Here is a 20,061-nt window from a genome sequence, read left to right as displayed (position 1 = left end):
AATAAATAAGTAAAAATAATATAAATAAATAAATAAATAACTCTTTTAAAAAGCACCCAGGTATAACATTATGTGAACCCCATGCAGAAGGGTTATAGTTGGAATGAAACAGATACAGTGAGGATCCCTAAGGATAAAGGTCTCAAGAGTCCTGACATAAAGAACCTGCACCCATTGCTACTTCTAACTAGTCTAGCCTTTTGCTTGGTTTCTGGTGATGATAGGCTCTAACTCACTGCCATCCCAAAGTGCTGAATCAAATTATACCTTCTCAGCTGTTACATAGGAAGTAACACTATTTTACTATATTTTAAACCTCAGTGAGAAATATCTAGCATGTTTTAAGTTATTTTCATTTTTGAAAAAAGATTTTACTTATTTATTCATGAGAGACACACACATACACACAGAGAGAGAGAGAGAGAGAGAGAGAGGAGGCAGAGACATCAGCAGAGGGAGAACCAGACTCCTCCACAGGGAGCCAGACGTGGGACTCGATCCCCAGGCCCCGGATCATGCCCTGTGCCCACGGCAGACACTCAACCGCTGAGCCGCCCAGGTATCCTAGTAATAACTAGCATTTTAATGTAAACTTACATATTAATACTATTAATAATAGCATATTCTTCTGCAGTCCATCCATATACATCTTAGGAAAACCTTCCTAAAGAGAAGACTGACTATATTTCATGGTTCATCTTTTACAGCATATTTACAGCAAGCATAAGGGCTATTCTAAAATAACAGAGAGATAACTTCATCCTTAAGAACTCAGAGTATTTAAGCACCTAATCTGATATACTTCATCAGGGTAATATCTCACATGTTGCTACAGAATTGACCACTAACATGTCCAAGTGTTCATTTTTGTAAATTAACCCCACGGCTAAAATGAAGGGACAAAAAAGAAGTCTCTGGTTCCACTTGGGTATCATAGTAGAAGTTGCTAATTTAAAACCCTCTGATGAACAAGAAACTATGCCGAGGTCACTGATCTGAATAGGTGAAGGGTTTTTTAAAAAAAATTCCCCATTTTGTGACATCTGGGTGGCTCAGCGGTTGAGTGTCTGCTTTTGGCTCAGGGCGTGATCCTGGAGTTCCGGATCCTGCTTCTCCCTCTGCCAGTGTCTCTGCCTCTCTTTGTGTGTCTCTCATGAATAAATAAATAAAATCATTTTAAAAATCCCCATTTCTTCCTTAAACTGGTACAGTGTACCTCCAAACCACCTGGAGGCCAGGTCGGTATAAAAGCTATCTGTAGGCTTAAAACAGTAATATTCACACTAATGATAAGAAAACAGTCATAGTTGCAGTTAGTGATGTTAAGTTAAACATGTGGTAGGCACTAAATCACATGATTATATATATATAATTATTTACACACAACCACCCTTGAAGGATATATTATTATCCTCCTTTTCATATCAGGATATGTATCTGGTGATGGTAAGTAATGTTTCCAAGGTCACATACCCAGCAAGGAGGCAAGCTAACAATTAACCTAGTCTTCTGTGAATCTAAAGTCCATCTCTTTTCTCTTTATCACTCACCTATGATTTATCCTCATTAAAGGAAGAGTCTATTCACCTAAGGTTCTCTTTCATCCTTCAATCCATTCCAATTAAAAATGAAAATGATAAAACATACTGGACATGAAAAAGTATAAAAACTGATGAACCCAGAGTATCTGCTAATGGTAACCACTTCGGGATCATCTAACAACATCAGTATTCTTCAACAAAAAGTAATAAAGCAAAGTGTCATCCAAAAAAACAAAACAACTCCTACTTATGCTTATTGTATATCTTTTAAAGTATGAAATAGAATCTTAAAAAATATTAATAAAAGAGTTCAGATATCCAGAATTGTGTCATAAAGTAAACTACAAGTTGGGAGTCCCCATTATAAAACTAATAATATTAATATGAAACCCTTTTAATATAAAATCCGATGGCAAAAAAACTATTGCAAATGACATCAATCAATATTACAAAGAAATATGAATTCTGCTATACACTGTTCATGTTGGCCTGTCAGAAAAATTGCTTTCTACCTAAGAGATGACATCCTGACATTTTTCACTATATGACTATAACTTAATCATCTTAAGATAAAATTTATGACATGAGAAATTGTTACCACTCAAGACAAAATAGTAAGGTTTAAAAAAACAAAACAAAAAAATACTCTACCTTTAACCGTATCCCCTGAAAGTAGACGTGCTCCTTTTCCTACTAAAAATTTCACCATTTGCTCTTTGTTTTCATTTAGAGCAACTAAAACTGGTGTGAGGCCATCCTGTAAAAGTGAAAAGACAACTTATAATTTATAAAATTACATATTTGCATGCTAAATTTTAAAATTTCTATACATTCTGCTAAACTTAAAACATATACTGTAGAAAGTAAAATAAAATTAGCCCCTTCCTTCTCACCACTCTGTGTTTTCACCACCTGCTTCTTCTTTTTAAAAGACTGCTTTCTCAGGGAGCCTGGGTGGCTCAGTTGGTCAAGCATCTGCCTTCAGCTCATCAGCTCAGGTCATGATCCCAGGGTCTCAGGATGGAGCCCTACCTTGGGCTCCCTCTGCAGCAAGGAGTCAGCTTCTCCCTCTCCCTCTGCCCCTCCCCTCGTGCTCTCTCTCCTGCTTGTTTGCTCTCTGTCTCTCTCAAAAACATAAAATCCTTTTAAAAAGTAAAATTAAAAAAAAATAGACCTCCACTACCTCTTCATAGATTACCTGAAGTCATTCTACAAACTCGCTTCAAACATTGCCTGGCTCCAAGAATCTTTGCTTCTCTCACATAATATACCATGGTACACTCTATTCCACACCATCTAAACCAAGAGCTTCTCAAAGGCAGGGGTGATTTTTTTAATCTCTGTATCTCCACTCTCTAAAACATAGTAGTGAATATTTAAAATATTGTTATTGATTTTAATGGATATCTCTGGAATAGTGTTTTTTCAATTATATTCCAAAGAATACATAATTTGCAAGAAGGAAGACACTGTGCCCCAAAAGAAAGATTCAATGATCATCTATGTTTGTGAAATACTCAAAACTGCACTATACATGTAGCACAAATGAACTCCATTTACATTTGCTTATCCCCATTTGACAATTCCTTTTTTTTTTTTTGTAGCAAACATTAATACTTGAGAAATAAGAGTTCTCAGGGATATAGCTTTAAGAACTTTCCAATAAAGGCGAGGGTTTTCTCCAGGTTGTACAAACTTGCTTGATTCTCTTCTATCAATGGTATGGGATCCCAGATGTCAACACAAAACACTGAGTCACTAAGGAGTCACTAAGGAGATGGACTCTGAATGAAAAGAGCTAGGTTTCAGGGTAGCTGGGTTGCGTAGCCAGTTGAGTGACCCTTGGTTTTGTCTCAGGGTGGTGGGATCCAGCCCCACCTTGGATTCTGGGCTCCCCTGGCACTCAGCACCAAGTCTGTTTAAGATACTCTCTCCCTCTTCCCCTCACCCAATCCCCCAAGACTATGCATGTACAAGCTGTCTCTCTAAAATACGTAAATAAAGCTTAGTAGAAATCAAAAATAGAAAAAGAATAAATAAATAAATAAAAGAAATAAGCTTCAACTGAACATTGAATGCTTAATACTAAGTAGTTCGTGGTTGGGAAACCTGAGTGGCTTAGAGGTTGAGCTCCTGCCCTCAGCCCAGGGTGTGTTCCTGGAGTCCCAGGTTCAAGTCCCACATCTGGCTCCCGGCATGGAGCTTGCTTCTCTCTCTGCCTGTGTCTCTGCCTCTCTCTCAGTGTCTTTCATGAATAAATCAATAAAATATTTTTTAAAAAAATAAGTAGTCCTTGGTCAAGGAGGGCACAAATGATGAGATGAGCGCTGGGTGTTATACTTTATTGTGGCAAACTGAATTAAAATAAAATTATACATAAATAAATAAATACATAAATAAATAAATATCCTTGGACTTACTCCTATTATACAATGATAAAGCTTTATCTTAACTGTTAGAAAGCTCAGTATGAGATTTTTCTCATTTTTACCTTTTTGATTAAATTCAATTAAATAACATATAGTGTATTATTAGTTTCAGAGGTAAAAGGTTGTGATTCAGCAGTCTTATGTAACACCCAGTGCTCATTCTATCATGTGCCCTCTGTAATGTCCATCACCCAGTTACCCCAAACACCCATACCAACCACTCCAAGGACACTCAGGTTGGTTCTTATGATTAAGAGTCTCTTATGGTGTGTCTCCCTCACTCTGTCTTGTTTTACTTTTTCTTCTCTTCCCCTCTGATACTCTGTTTTGTTTCTAACATCTACATAATGAATATGACCATATGATAACTGTATTCCTCTGACTGACATAGGATATTATGCTACGTGAAATAAGTATGAGATTTGGTTTCAATTATATTAATTCTGGGACCCGTAAGGCATATCCACTTCTAAAAATCCTCTTAGTATTCCAGTTTCTACTGTGATTACTATTTATAATTATTTTGTATTTTAGGCAAAGTGTAAATCAGAAATAAAAATATAACAGCTTATCAATAAAAATAGGAATACTGGAGGAGCACTGTGTTTTTATAGATTGGTAAAATGAATTTAAATGAAAAATCTTAATAACAAAAAAATTCTAATACTAAATAATTTAATATTCTCTGCAATATGCATAATATATCCAAATAAAATGGATTAACCTCATAGGACTGCAGATATTCCAAAAGGAACACGAATACAGTACATTTAAAGAAAAAATGGTTTTCAAAAAAAAAAACAACTTTTAAATTTTAACTTGGAAAATTCATCCTGAGGTACCGGGTGACTCAGTGGTTTAGCATGGTGACCCGGGATCCTGGGATCGAGCCCACATCAGGGTCCCCATAGAGAACCTGCTTCCCCCTGTGCCTAGCTCTCTGCCTCTCTCTGTGTGTCTCTCATCAATTACTGAATAAAGTAATGAAAAAAATAAGGAGACAAAGAAACAGAAAATTCAATCCCAATCCTAAGAAATTAACATAAAATACAAAATATATATTATAAATTAATATGGAGTGTCTTGAAATCTTGAAATCTTTGTCAACATATACCATAAAACAGTAATTGTAAACTCAATGGTTATGGAGGCAAAGCAGGTGACACGAGTCAGTGAAGAACCTAGGCGGGGACACGAGCAAACTGGAGACACACGCCTCCTATAAAGGGACAGCCTCTGCACAGCATACCAAACAGCAGCATGGGCTCAAGGTACCAGAAGTGATCTGTAAGAAAAGCTCAAAATCCAGAGTTCTACATGCGTGCCATAATTTTAAATGTTAGCTCAACTGACAGTGGAAACTAAATACATCCGGGGGCCACATTTAGTCTATAGCCTACTTGTGTTTTTCTATTTGCTGTGACTGTTTCCAATGGCCGTGCATAAAACAAATACTTGGACATCAAACCTTTCCTAAAGCATCAGGATCATGTTTTACCAACAAATTAGGCCCCACCTTCTAAGGAAAATTGCTGTGAAGACTCATTAACACCTACTGTCAGAATTTTCCAATGCTTGTTTCAACTACAATCTATTTGTATTTACTTCCCTCACATTGCTAACCGAACAGACAGGAGTTCAGAGGAATGCTGAAGCAAAGTTATTAAAACAATTACCATCTGTATTGTCACTAACTACATGCTGAATGTTTAACACAGTAGTGATTAAACACTATGCCAGGGCCCTATGAATTTGAAAGACATCCTAAGATAGTCTATCGCACAGCTTCAACTAAAAAAGAAGGTTCACGGATTTCTACTGCTGCAATTGGGAAAACCCTGCTTGTAATAATCAGAATGGTAGCAAAACACGTAAAATCTTTAAAGGGTCAGACTCTACTTATTAAAAGACTACTCATAAAGACTTCCCATCTGGGTGCCGGTGAATGACTGACAGTTGGAAGAAAAGGTAATTATTTTTCAAGCCAACGAGATGACCAATAATTTTCATCTGTAATTCTCAAAGAGATACAGACAGATGAAGGCTAATGTTGGAGAGAGTGGAAGGAAGTAGCCAGTATCCAACTTCAGAGATTTAATATTTTTACATCTCTAAATTTGTATATGTATACCTACCCATTCAGTAGTTCTTAGCCAAGAGTTGTATCAGAAACTCAAAACCCTATTTCCAAATTTCTGCGTACACACGTTATTGGATTCACTCCGTCGAAATCTTCACGGGACACTTTTGGCTTGTAAATTCTTTTAAAGTTCCCTAGTTGACTGTGATTCACCAGCACAAGTCTAGCTGAGAACTAGTACAGTACACAACCATGCCAGTCTCCTCTTTCACCTATGTGGCCAATTCTCCCTATCACTTGAGGATTCAGCCAAAAACAGAAATGAGTCACTTATCAAACCTGCATTCAATTTCCATGGCTAGAGGTAGAACAAGGTCTAGTAAACTCAAAATGCAACTTGATTCCATTATTTACACACTCCTTATGTCCTTCCCATCAAGACATTCTAGATTTGCAAGCAGAGTTTAGACTCGTATCTAAGTGGCTATAGCTGCAAAATACTATACTGTGTTCTTTCCTCTGCTTGTCCACTTTTTTTTTAAAGATTTTTATTGATTTATTCATGAGAGATGAGAGAGAGAGAGAGAGAGAGAGAGACAGGCAGAGACACAGGCAGAGGGAGAAGCAGGCTCCTCCATTCAAGGAGTGCCATGTGGGACTCGATTCGGGAGACCACGGGATCATGCCCTGAGCCGAAGGCATATGCTCAATCACTGAGTCACACAGGCGTCCCTTTTCGTGCCCATTCAACCACCAGTTTACTGCCAATCTGATGTCCTTAGAGTCCTCCTAGAATTGATCTCTATATAAATTTACAACACACTCACTGGTTCGTGAGTAAGAATTACTATCCCTGAAAATTGAAGACTCCTTACCTAAACATAAACACTGAAGAAAAACAAACACAATCCAAAAACCTTGTCTTGATATTTCCCCTCACTTGCCAAATGTCTAAATCACTCTGCATGTTCCTGACTGCTTTCTCCTTTGCCCCTCTTTTGTCCCTCTTAAGTCAAGGCTGATAAAAGACAAGCTCCAACCGTGTTAATAAATCACTTTTTGATCAAATAGGAACTTCTCAACAGCAGCAAGATTTGATATTGTAAAATACACTTGTTTTGTGTTTTAAGACAAAGCCTATTTCCAAGGCAAATTTTGCTTTCCTCTGTTGTTTGACACTAAATAAGAAAACAAACTGGGTGAGAAAACATTTTTGAAAATAAAGTTTCAGAACACATTCTGTGTTCTCAAAAATATTTGCCATAAATACATAAAAGAAACCTGTATTCTCTAATGCTTCTTTAGAGGTATCATTATTTAGGGGCAACTGAGTGGCTCAGTCCGTTGAGCATCTGACTCTTGGTCTTAACTCAGGTGATGATCAGAGTTATAAGATCCAGCGCTGCGCCAGGCTCAGCGCAAAGTCTACTTCAGATTCTTACTCTCTTTCTTTTCCCTCTGCCCCCACAACACCCCCTGCTTGTACATGCTCGCTCACTTCCTCAAAAATAAATAAAATCTCACAGCTGAGTAATACTCCATTGCGGACATATACCACAGATTACTCAACAATTAGAAACAAAAATACCCACCATCTGCTTCAACATGGATGCAACTGGAGGGTATTATGCTGAATGAAGTAAGGCAATCGGAGAAGGACAAACATTATATGGTCTCATTCATATGGGGAATAGAAAAGAGTGAAAGGGAATAAAGGGGAAAGCAGAGAAAATGAGTGGGAAATATCAGTGAGAGGTCAGAACATGAGAGTCTCCTAACTCTGGGAACCAAACAAGGGATGGTGGAAAGGGAGGTGGGTGGGGGGTTGGGGTGACTGGGTGACGGGCACCAAGGGGGGGGCACTTGACGGGATGAGCACTGGGTGCTGTGCTCTTTGTTGGCAAACTGAACAACTAAAAAAATTTTGAAAAAGAAAAAACTAAAAGATAAAATAAGTACATAAACCCCAGAGTGAGGTGAAAAAATAAATAAATAAAAAAGCTTAATTAAAAAAAGGAAGGCAGGAAGGAAGAAGTATTATGGTAAGCCTGGGGGGCTCAGTGGGTCAAGCATCTCTCTCTGGTTATGGTCACGATCCCACTCCTGACATCAAGCCCCGTGCATCAGGCTACCTGGCTCAGTGGGAAGGCCTCTTCTTCCCCTACCTCTGCCTTTCCTCCCTACTCATGTTTGCTCTCTCTCATATAAATACAATCTTCAAAAATAAAAAGTGTTGTTATTTAAAGCAAAAGCTTAGACAGTTATTTCAAAATATTTTCATCCAGGAAATGTTTGAGCTTCCAAATATGAAAAATCGACCCTATCTATGGCACACAACAGTGTTTCTGCAAGGGCAGCGACTGAAGGTAATGCATGTCAAAGAAAACACAGGGAGACTGGCAAGTGTGGTCATCACCAGCTCCCCATGCACGCCTACCACCCCACTGAGGAAATACATAGGCTGAGCAGGATCTACTCTCCGGAATGGGAGGCCTCACCGTGGTACATGGCTGGCAGAGTGGCTACCAGCACAAGCAGATACCACCTGTAGGATGTCATGACCTGATCCCTCTGCTCTCATCTTCTGAACCTTAGGGCCTAGAGTGCCCAAGGCCTATTACAACCTGCTGCTTTCTCCTCCCATTTACATTCACCCAAGCTACTCCTCTGGGTCACGGTCTCCTACTCATCCCCAGAAGCATCCATTTCCTAAGCCCCTGCACACCTTTCGGCCTCCATCATCACCACACTCCCCTCTAGGCCTTCAATCCTTTGTGGGCTCTGAGGGCACCATCTACTCCCAGGCACAAAGGGGAAGATTTTCTTTCTGGGGTGGAAGGGTGGCTAGCAGACAGAATGTGGTTTTTCTATATGCATTACTTTTCTTTTTCACTCACTCTGCTTTGGTTTTGGAGTTGTTTCCATGATGACAGGACCTACTGTATAAAATTCAGTGTCGATGTCTTCATATATATATGTACCTATGTACATATATATGTACATATATATATAAACCTTTTGCAGCTATCTATAAATAAATAAATAAATAAGTATATATATATATATATATATATAATGTCAAGTACGTTGTAAAAAAAAAAAGTTGACTTGTACCGTGTTTTTGGCCTCTATATTTGCGTTTTGTAAAAGCAGCTTCTCTGCTATTGTGACAATCCCTTCGTGGGCTGCATAATGGAGAGCTGTGTTGCCCTTGTTGTCTTTCACTTTAGGATCAGCACCGTGTTCCAGGAGAAGAGTTACACATGCCTCTTCTTGGCATTGTATAGCCTGTGAGCATTACAACAAGAAACAGAATGTAAATTCTGGGAATTGAAAGGAAACATGCCACAAGTTTCACCAATGAGTTATGTTTAAATGCAACAAATGTTCATTCCAAGGACTTCAATCCAATCCACCTCAGGCAGACATAGCTGTGACCACCCACCTTCACGAGAGCTGTCCTGTCTTCGCCATCACAGAGGTTAAGCTGGCAGTGCCGATCTACCAGGAGCTTCACCATATCTTCACGGCCAATGGCACAGGCCAAGTGGAGAGCAGTTCTGTGAGTGTGAAAGGACTTGTCAAGAAATTACAGTGTACCTTTTCAAAAATTGCAAATCAATTCATAGAATTGTAAATGTTAAATACTACATTATTCTCATGACTCCAAAACAAAGAATTAGTTTACTTTAGAAGAAAGTACAATATTTTTTTAGTGATTTTTCACCGCTCTATTAAAAGAGCAGCCTATCTGATTAGGAAGAGCATGACCTCAAGAGGCAGCTCAACCTGGGTTTGATTCCCACTTTAACTCTGTCACTTCACAGTGACCACTTAGCCTTATCGCAATTTCCTTATCCACAAAATGGGCATAAAATAGGCATAAAAATAGTTATCTCAGGTCACCTGTCTGGCTCACTCTGAAGAGCATGTCACTCGATCTCGGGAGCCAGGGGTTCGAGACCCCTGTTGGTTATAGAGGTCACAAAACAATAGTAATAATAAATAAAATAAAAGGTACTTATCTCACAGGACCTCTTGTGATCCTTAAATGAGGATCCATGCAAAGTGTTTAGATACTAGTTCCTACCACAAATATTATTAAAGCTATTACTACAACTTACAAAGACTCACTACAATTAGGTAAAATGATCCAATTATGCCTACTTTGCAGCTACGTTTAAGGATGAGCAAGAATACTCTATTTCAATGATTCCAAGATGCTCATTTTGTCACCTTTTAATATCTCTGACATCGGAATCCAATTTCTAATTCAAAATGTCTTAAAACTATAACTGGCATGATTTCTAAAAATTTCTTCTTGGTACATAAATAGTGGGGCATCATACAATCTACAGTGTGCCTTAAGTGAAAGAATGACATATACAACAGGTCTGTTGCACTTCTAGTCCTATGCTTGGAATTACATTGTTCAAGAACTAAAATAATTTTCAGTAGGTGAAAGCACATGACGGGTAAAAGAGACCACAATAGCAAAAGAATATTTTTAAGTAATTCTTAGTTTGCTTTTCAAGGAAGTTTGAGCCAAAGGAAACTCGGATTTCAAAGAAACAGGCACAGCTCATTTTATCTTTTTTGGAGGGGGGGATGTGGGGAAGCTCATTTTATTAAGCATTTCAATTAATAGAAAAATGTTTAGAATCATAGAAATCAAGTATTTCCAAGTACCAATATTAGTATTTAGTATTATTGCAATGTCAAAAGGGCAGGTAAAGGTAATCTTTTACAATTTCTGATCTTCAGAAATGTTTTCCTTTGACAGGAAGTTCCAAGGAAAAGCTTCAGGTGAGATTAAGTCCTAATACTTCCATTTAAAATTTCTCACCTTAGGGGCACCCGGGTGGCTCAGTTGATTGAGTGTCCAACTTTTGGTTTTGGCTCAGGATGATCTCAAGGTCGTAAGACGGAACCCCACATTAGGCTCCATGCTCAGGGTGGAGTTTGCTTGGGTTCCTCTCTCTCCCCCTGTCCCTCCCCTTTCCCATGACCCTCTCTCTCCCTTTAAAATAAATACGTCTTTTAACTTTTACAAAATAAAATAAAATCTCTCATCTTAGGAGTGCCTGGCTGGCTCAGTCAGTAGACCATGTGTCCTAAAACGTCAAGCCCCACGTTGGGTGGAGAGATTACACTTAACAATGAAAGCTTTAAAACCGGGATCCCTGGGTGGCACAGCAGTTGGGCGCCTGCCTCTGGCCCAGGGCGCGATCCCGGAGACCCGGGATCGAGTCCCACATCGGGCTCCCGGTGCATGGAGCCTGCTTCTCCCTCTGCCTGTGTCTCTGCCTCTCTCTCTCTCTGTGACTATCATAAATAAATAAATAACTAAAAAGAAAAGAAAGCTTTGAAACCTAAATACATAAAATTTCTCATCTCGTTCATACTGGGCAACATGAAATCTTTTTAAGATTGAAAAGATCCTGAGTAGACTATGTCTGCTACGTAACCCGTGTTCAGGTTCTGTTTGAGAAATAAATGGACTGAAGAATAAATACATTTGGAGAGTTCAATAGTTTTTAAAGATTTATCTATTTCTTTGAGAAAGAGAGAATACATGAGTGCGGTGAAGGGCAGAGGGAGAGGGAAACAATCTCAAGCAGCCTCCCCATTGAACATTGAGCCTGACGGGGGGCTCAACCCCACAATCCTAAGAGCATGACCAGAGCCAATATCAAGAGTCTGATGCTCAACAAACAGCCACCAAGGCACCAGGAAAGTTCAATATTTTTAAAGAAAAGTTTTGTAAAGTAAACTAATACTTTTGAAATAGCAATAAAAATTTATATTTGCTACTTTTTTTCAGAAGAGGGAAACAACAAAAGTTCTATAAGCTATCACGGTATCATTTGTATTTTTTATTTTCATGAGGATTTAACTAAAATAAAATTTTATTGTTATTTACTTATTGCTTGTTATAAAGCTGCACATAACAAAATCATATGTATATATTTAACGTATGCATAATAAAATCTACAATACAGATAAAAATATTCCCCTGAGTTCTGAAGAGGCTAAAGGTTGTCAGAAAATACCAATCCTCGCCCATCAATTTTTCTTTTTTAATAGAAAGAGGGGCACCTGGGTAACTCAGTCAGTTAGGCATCTGCCTTTGGCTCAAGTCATGAACCTCGGGGTCCTGGGATCGAGTCCTACATCATCAGGCTCCCTGCTCCACGGGGTTTCTGCTTGTCCCCCTGCCCCTCCCTGCTGCTCATGTGCCTGATTTCTCCCTCTCAAATGAATCAATGAAACCTCTTAAAAGTAAATAAATAGAAATTCTTTTTGCCTACACAAGATTCATATTCTTGCTGTTCTCCTGGATTACTTCATTGATAATAAACCTTTGTTGGAATTTTTATATACCTTTTCCTGTAGAAATCAGACTTTTTTTTTAAGAAACAAGAAAAATTCACTTACAATCCAAATGTTTCAAGATAACTAATTTTATATTTTTCACATCTTTTTGGCCAACACAAAACCATTGTCTGCTTATGTGTTTGTATCATCAAACCATTTTTCCCCTCATTTAATGATCCACTAAAGTACAGCTTTGCATGTTAATGTGTATCAATTATCTCTGCCACATTCAGTGGTCACATAGTAGTCCAGCCTATGGATACACTGCCACTTATTTATAAAGGCCATTAAATGAGTTCTTAATATACCGCTATTGTAAATAGTGCTGAGAAAAGCATATAGTATATTGTTTATCTTTAATTATTTACTAAAGATATTTTAAATTAATAAAATTCATGGGTAAAAGGAATACATATTTTTCAATTGGGACTTAACCACCGAACTATCTGAAAAGTCAAAAACAACTTTAACCAGGAGTATGAGTACCATCATTCCTTATCTTCACAAAGCCTGCAGATGGAAAATGGGATTTTACTCCTTTTTTATTTTAGATTTTTTTTTTTTGACACAGAGAGAGCACCAGCAGAGGGGAGGGGCTGAAGGAGAAGCAGATTCCCCACTGAGCAGGGAGCCTCACCAGGGGCTGAATCCCAGGACCCAGAGATCATGACCCTGAGAGGAAGTCAGAAGCAGCCAACTGACTGGGCCACCCAGAGACCCCCTATTTCATTCCTTTAATACCTTCCCTGTAAAACATATTCTTTTGTATCTGATACACATATGTTGTAAATATTTTGCAAGGACATTCTCTTTTATTTTATTAATATTATTTTCTGATATACAGAGAGTTTTAATTTTTTATGTGGCTGAATCAACCTCCAGAACTCTTGCTTTTATTTTATTATTATTATTTTTTAAGATTTTCTTTATTTGTGAGAGACACAGGGGGAGAGAGGGAGGCAGAGCACAGGCAGAGGGAGAAGCAGGTTCCATGTAGGGAGCCCTGACGTGGGACTCGATCCTAGGTCTCCAGAATCAGGCCCTGGGCTGAAGGCAGCGCTAGTACCGCTGAGCCACCTGGGCTGCCCGAACTCTTGCTTTTAAAGTCATTCTTAAGAATGGTCTTGGTCAACATAAAAAATGGGCATAGAAGCGTTCATGTTTTCTTCTCTTGTACTGTATTTTGCATATTTAACATTTTTAATCTGTATTCCATCTGGAACTTATTTTTATGAGATTAAATTCTAGCTAGTTTTCTCCAAATAGCAGATATGTCATCAACATTATGAATGATTCACCTTTTCCTACTAATATGAAATGTCACCAGCATCAAGTTACAAAGTCTTAACATATACTTAGGTGTTTGGCATTTTCTTATCTGTTCCATTCATTTATCTGTCTTTTCAGCTGTTAGTCAACGAAAAATTTGAAGAAGTTTAAGGTACATTTTAATAACTGGAAGGTATTCTATAAAATTTTTTTTTCAAGTTTTCATTTTAGTTCCAGTTTGTTAACATACACCGTTGTATTAAGTTCAGGTGTACAGGGCAGCCCCAGTGGCGCAGCGGTTTAGCGCCGCCTGCAGCCCGGGGCGTGATCCTGGAGACCCTGGATCCAGTCCCATGTCAGGCTCTCTGTATGATGCCTGCTTCTCCCTCTCCCTCTGCCTGTGTCTCTGCCTCTCTCTCTCTGTCTCTATGAATAAATAAATAAAATCTTACAAAAAAAAAGTTCAGGTGTACAATATAGTGATTGCAAAATTTTTCTTAATTTTATCACAATGAAAAGAACAGAGACCGCACGTATAATAAGCTCAGAATTTCTAAAACCATAACGTTTCTATTGCGTCATGGAATACTGATAAACACGGGAAGAGTACACATTTTCAGAAAAATGAGACTTCCTATTCACAGTCAGAACCATCTACCCATTTCCAAATCTCCTTCCAAGGTCCCTCAGTAAATAATATAGGTACAAACTGTACACAGATAGAAGTCAGATACTGCCCTGTATCCAAAGTAATTCTGGGAATTACTTCTCTCAGCATGCACTCTTTAATAACATTGGTATAGGATGTCCATTAAAAACAAACTACTACATATACGTAATTTCATTTCTTTTTTTAAGATTTTAGTTATTCTGAGACACAGACAGAGAGGCAGAGACATAGGCAGAGGGAGACACAGGCTCCGTGCCAGGAACCCGACTGGGGTTCCCAGGACCCAGGATCACAACCTGAAACAAAGGCAGATGCTCACCCACTCAGCCACCCAGGCATCCCCTTAATTTCCTTTCTACTACTGTTGAAAATCCGTTAAATCACATCAAAACTGTCTGTAAAGCGCTCCCTACGGAGATACGAAGGGGTCCAAAGGCAGCTGAAGACGTTTTGTTGCTCAGTGGGCCGGAGTAGACCCCAGGTAAGGTTCCACGACCTAGGTACGTGCTGCGGGGCCACCAGAAGAAAGACGGCCAAGCGCCCTGGGTGGTCACCCAGGGCTCAGCTCTCCAGACTCAGGCCAGCAAGGTGAGTGCCTCTCCCCGACCTCCTTGCCTCCTCCCCGCCAGCTGCAAAGTCCCTATCACCTGTTCCTCTGGTCTCCCAGCAACAGAATCCCCTGCCACTTTTGCTTTGTGGATCTTTCTGAGACCTGTCTGGGATGTGGTACCCAGGGCCCAGGTTGGCGAGTTTGGTACCACTCAGATGCCGCGGGCTGGGCGGCCCTCCGCCGCCCGATCTTGAAGCCCAAGGGCAGCTCGCCCCTCTTACCCGTGAAGCTAAACATGGTCTTCATCGCAAAGCTTTCAGGCTTCAGACACAGGTTTTCGCCGCCTCTACAGCTCAACACTTAGTGCTGGAGATAAGCCAAGCCGGCCTCGCGGCAACGTCCCAGCAACTGAGCACCGGGGTCCAAAATCTCTCTCTGCAGAACAAATGTACCCCGGCAATGCAGCTAAACACAAATGCGCCTGCGCACCTCAGAAACTGGCGTCACTCGCCTGCTCACAAGGAGCCCATGGCCAAGAGTGCCCAAAGCGCATGTGCCAGGAGGCCCAAGCCTCTCAAATCTCCGCGGCCCCTTGAGCTGGGCTGGCTTCCCCTCAAACGTTGCCGGGATGGCTGAGCATTATGGGACATTTGCAAAAGACTCTGGGGTGTGGAAAAGCAGTCTTCCGGGCCCCTGAGTGGCTCAGTGGTTGAGCGTATGCTTTCAGCTCAAGTCCTGATCCTGGATTTTGGGATCAAGTCCCGCACAAGACTCCCCCGCAGGGACACTGCTTCTCCCTCTCCCTGAGTTTCTCATGAATAAATAAATGAAATCTCAAGGAAAAAAAAAAAAACGTAGTATTTACATACGACTAGGGCTAGAGTGCATGAAAGCACGTTCCCCCAGAATACTTCCCTAACGAATGCTCTCCCTCAGTTTATTCCTCTTCCACATCCCTCGGGACCCCTGTCAGTCTCCATGGAATGCAGCGGATGCAGCCAACAGAAAACTGTTCTCATGGTCAGACTTGGCAATGTGTATCATCAAGTGCAAGCTCACAAGGGGAGAACAATTCACATTCCCTAGATGAAATGAAAACCCGTTTCTGCATGCCTCCTAATCCTCCCATTTGGCCCAGCCTTACGTTTACATTTTCTTTATTTTTAGTTTTTGCTGCTATTCCCCAATTGAACCTTTAATCAATCCAAGATTTAGTTTGCAGTGTGGTGCAACATTTAAGTTTTGTTTTTTTGTTTTGTTTTTTTGTTTTTTTTTCTGAGAGAGAGAGAGGTACAGAGGGTGAGGGAGAGAGACGGAGGAACAGGAGCTAAAATCAACAAACACGAAAAATAAAAATAAACAGAGGCTTAACCAACTGAGCCACACAGGCTCCCGCGCCCCAACATTTAAGAACTCTTTAAAAAAAATAGCTATTTGCTTCTAAATAACCCATCTTTTCTCACCTAGCTTAAAATGCCACTTTATCATAAATTCTGTTATGGTTTTCTTTTTCTGGGTTTTACACTGGATTCAATTGACCAGTCGCCTTGTATCAATCAGTACTCTAGTATTTTAACTGCTTTATACATATGCTTTAGTATCCAATGCAGGTCCATAGTTCCCCTTCTTAATCTTCTCCTTCAGTATTCTCTTGGCGATATTTACCTCTATGCTACTGGAGATATATTTTTAATCATTATGCCAAATTTAAAGAATTCATGGAGAGAATTTGTAATTAGGTTAAGAGAATTAATGTTAACAGAATCAATCTCCCTGAATCAGTGTATTTAGATGTATGTTATGTCTTTGTGCCTAAGTCTTATTTGACATCCCTCCTTAGCTTCCAGGAGGTTTTTTTTTTCCCTTATGTAAATCCTGCATACACTTCGTGATGTATTTATATCCTGGCTTTTTCTTTTTTCTAATGAAGTGATATATTTTCTGATTATAACTTCTAAGTGGTCACTCTTTTGATATCTGTATATTTATTTGGTAATGAGAATAAAGCACATTTTAAACTACATGCTTGTTAACAAAAGTTGGCAGTTTCTCGTAGATACTCAGGGAAGGCACGAATTGGATGGGAAAGATTTCACCAGAAAGATATACATCGAAGAATGGTATGATGTGGTTGAAAAAAAAAATCAAGTAAAATACAAACAGGATAGGCTGTTCATATTTATGTGTATGTGATACACACACACACACACACACACACACAGAGGCTGTATACGAATGTCTACAGAAACTCCTTTGAATGTGGTGGTAATTGATCCATTAATTAATTACAACTGGACTACAGGCGATATTCTGGGTGAGGCAGATAGAAAAAAGCAGGAGCAAACCCATGACAACAGCTAATACAAAACTAGCTACCCCTAAACTCACCAGATTCCTATTACATTTGTTAATGATTTTAAGGATTAACCAAAGTAGGAGCTGCCCCTGACTGGCTTAGTTGATAGAATATGCAACTCTTGGTCTTGGGGTTGGGAGTTTAAGCCTCCTGTTGGGACTATAGCCTGCTTAGAAAAGGGAGGGGGTGGGGGCTTAGTCAGGCATCTGCCTTCAGCTCAGATCAGGATCTGAGGGTCCTGGGATCAAGCCCCATATCAGGCTACCTGGTCTGTGGGGAAACTGCCTCTCCCTCTCCCTTTGTTGCTCCTTATCCTTGTTTTTTCTCTCTCTGTCAAATAGATCTCTCTCTCTCTCTCTCTCTGTCAAATAGATCAGTAAAATCTTTAAAAAAAAAAGAAAGAAAGAAATTGACCAACAAAACCTAACAGAAGCCACTGTTGGCACAAGATGCACCAGCAAAATTGGGAAGTTTGGTGTCTGTTTTTACAGCAAGACAAACGCATAGATAGAAGTGTAGGCACTTATTTCAGAGGCCATTTAATGCCATTTTGTGCATGTAGGTCGCATGATTTGACAAGAAGTAGTTTGGAATGAGCAACCTAGAAACTAAGGGGGTCTGCATCTTCAGAAACTGCTGCTGGAATGAGCTACAGAACTCTGGAGACCACTAGGGTCCCTTCTGAGAGGGTGGCTAGTTCCAGGGCAGATCATGTTCATTGGTGGAGGAGCAATGAACAAAAACAAAGGAACAACAACAAGAAACCATTTCTTGGCCCTATTCAGCTTAGCTAGACCAAATGGTATTGGTGCGTGTGAATGATTGCAACTATGAGCATCAAGCATTTGTCTCTTACAGGTGCCAGCTAGAAAATTATCTTTTGTCCCCTTAGAATTCCCCAGGGTGACTTATGAGACCAGTAGAGGCTCTGTGTAGTGACAATTGACTAGAAGACTGACATTTCCTAACGCAACCTGCGATGAGAGGCAACGGCATTACTAGGCTATAAGGAGACAGGAACTCCACACCAGGACTCCAGGTAAGTTGAACAATTTGGTTGACTGTAGTGTTTTTGTATAGATCAGAGATACTCAAAGAGTATATGGTAGTCCAACTCTGAGCTTCTTTGTTCCTTGGTCGAATGCTAGGTGGATCCCCCAAAGACTTTCTCACAATCACCTGAAACCTAAGATTTCCAATTCCCAGACTTCTGTGGAAAACCATTTCGGATCTAGAACAGACATCCTCTAGAAAGTTCCTGATTAGAACTCCCATCCCCATGAGTCTCATGTATGTCCTGGTTCAACTTTGCTGCATACTCATTTGGTAGTTATACCAATGAAAATAACAAAGTGTTAGAGTAATGTATCTTTTATGATGAAAAGCAACTGAGATATGAATGCTTTACCAAATCCCTTAGCTCAGGTTTTCCAATTCTACTTCAGGGCTGTCATGTCTCCTCCTTTTAAGAGTTGCCAAGAAATTCACCACACACTTTCCATAGGGGCACCTGGCTGGCTCAGTCCATTAAAAGGCTTCGTTAAGGGAATCCCTGGGTGGCTCAGCGGTTTAGTACCTGCCTTTGGCACAGGGCGAGATCCTGGAGTCCCGGGATCGAGTCCCACGTCAGGCTCCCTGCATGGAGCCTGCTTCTCTCTCTGCCTGGGTCTCTGCCTCTCTCTCTCTCCTCTGTGTCTTTCATGAATAAATAAATAAGATCTTATAAAAATAAGGCTTCTTTAGCTCAGGTCAGGATTCAGGGGCCTTGGGGTTGCCCTGCCTCCAGCTCTCTGCTCAGCAGGGAGTCTACTTCTCCCCCTTCCTCTGTCTCCACCCCTATTTGTGTTCTCTCACACTCAAATAAATAAAAATCTTTTAAAAACAACCAACAGTTTTTCATAACTGTTTATTCATTCCTTTGGATATCTCTTCCCTTGCAGTCCACTCTATCTACCGAGGAAAACTGAATTTATGTCGTAATTAAACTATGATGAGAATTTGAGGGCTCCAGTGTGTTGAGGATGATCTGGGCCATGGTCTACTAAAAATCCCTGACCTGGGAGAACCACCTCAAAGGGACCACAAAATTAAATCAGAAACGTGTACTGAAAACCTGTATTCTGGCATTGTGGGAGTCAGTGAGGGAACAACAAACATGACATTGCGGTGTTCATGGAGTAGAGGCGAGTTTAATGCCACATTTAGGGTGAGCACAAAGGGCCTACGGAGTCATGTAAAAATAAGGGTAGTGACTCAGGGATGGATGCACAGGAAGAAGCAATATCAAAGCTAAAACTTAACGAGTAGGGGTTAGCCAGTGAGAGGGAGAGAAGCACATTCCAAAAAGAAGGGATAGTGTATCAGTGAGGATCCAAACAAGAGACAAACCACTTAGTAATTTCAACAGGGAACGTTTAATATAAAAAATGATGAACTATAACAGGAGATCAACTATAAAGATGAGAAAAGAAATCCAAATACCCTAAGGTGCAAGATTACCCAAGAAAGGTTACCCAAATGGGTAAATCCCAAGGCTGGGATTCAGGTCTCATTGAAGGAGATGTCGGAACTGCAGTCAGAGTTGCCCGGCCAAAGCTAGTCCGTGCTACTCAGCATGCAAACAGGAACTACCCTTCAGGAGTGCAGGGAGTCCTGTCTGATAAATGGATGTATAGGGAGGGTCAGGGAACAATGAGCCCACCGTCCAGCAGAGCAGTGCAAGGCCTCCAGTGTATCATATGCACATGCAGAAGGATGCAACAAACCCCGTAGGGATACAGCAGAGTTA

At 40.1% G+C, this 20,061-nt stretch overlaps 1 protein-coding gene across 1 annotated transcript in view; it reads right to left on the bottom strand.

Moving 5' to 3' along the window:
* Positions 1-806: 806 nt before the first annotated feature.
* LOC119869223 (ankyrin repeat domain-containing protein 7-like) overlaps positions 807-20,061 on the bottom strand; it is a 34,369-nt gene continuing 15,114 nt past the window's right edge. The window contains exons 5-8 of the mRNA XM_038532055.1: positions 9,496-9,610; positions 9,165-9,338; positions 2,193-2,298; positions 807-886 (exon numbers count right to left, since the gene is read on the bottom strand). Coding sequence (XP_038387983.1) covers positions 807-886; positions 2,193-2,298; positions 9,165-9,338; positions 9,496-9,610 — 475 coding nt within the window. The remainder of the gene's footprint in view (positions 887-2,192; positions 2,299-9,164; positions 9,339-9,495; positions 9,611-20,061) is intronic.

Source organism: Canis lupus, chromosome 2, assembly GCF_011100685.1.
Source record: "Canis lupus familiaris isolate Mischka breed German Shepherd chromosome 2, alternate assembly UU_Cfam_GSD_1.0, whole genome shotgun sequence".
Classification (NCBI taxonomy): Eukaryota; Metazoa; Chordata; class Mammalia; order Carnivora; family Canidae; genus Canis; species Canis lupus.
Note: the sequence above shows the minus strand (reverse complement) of the source record. Positions and strands in the feature narration are given on the sequence as shown.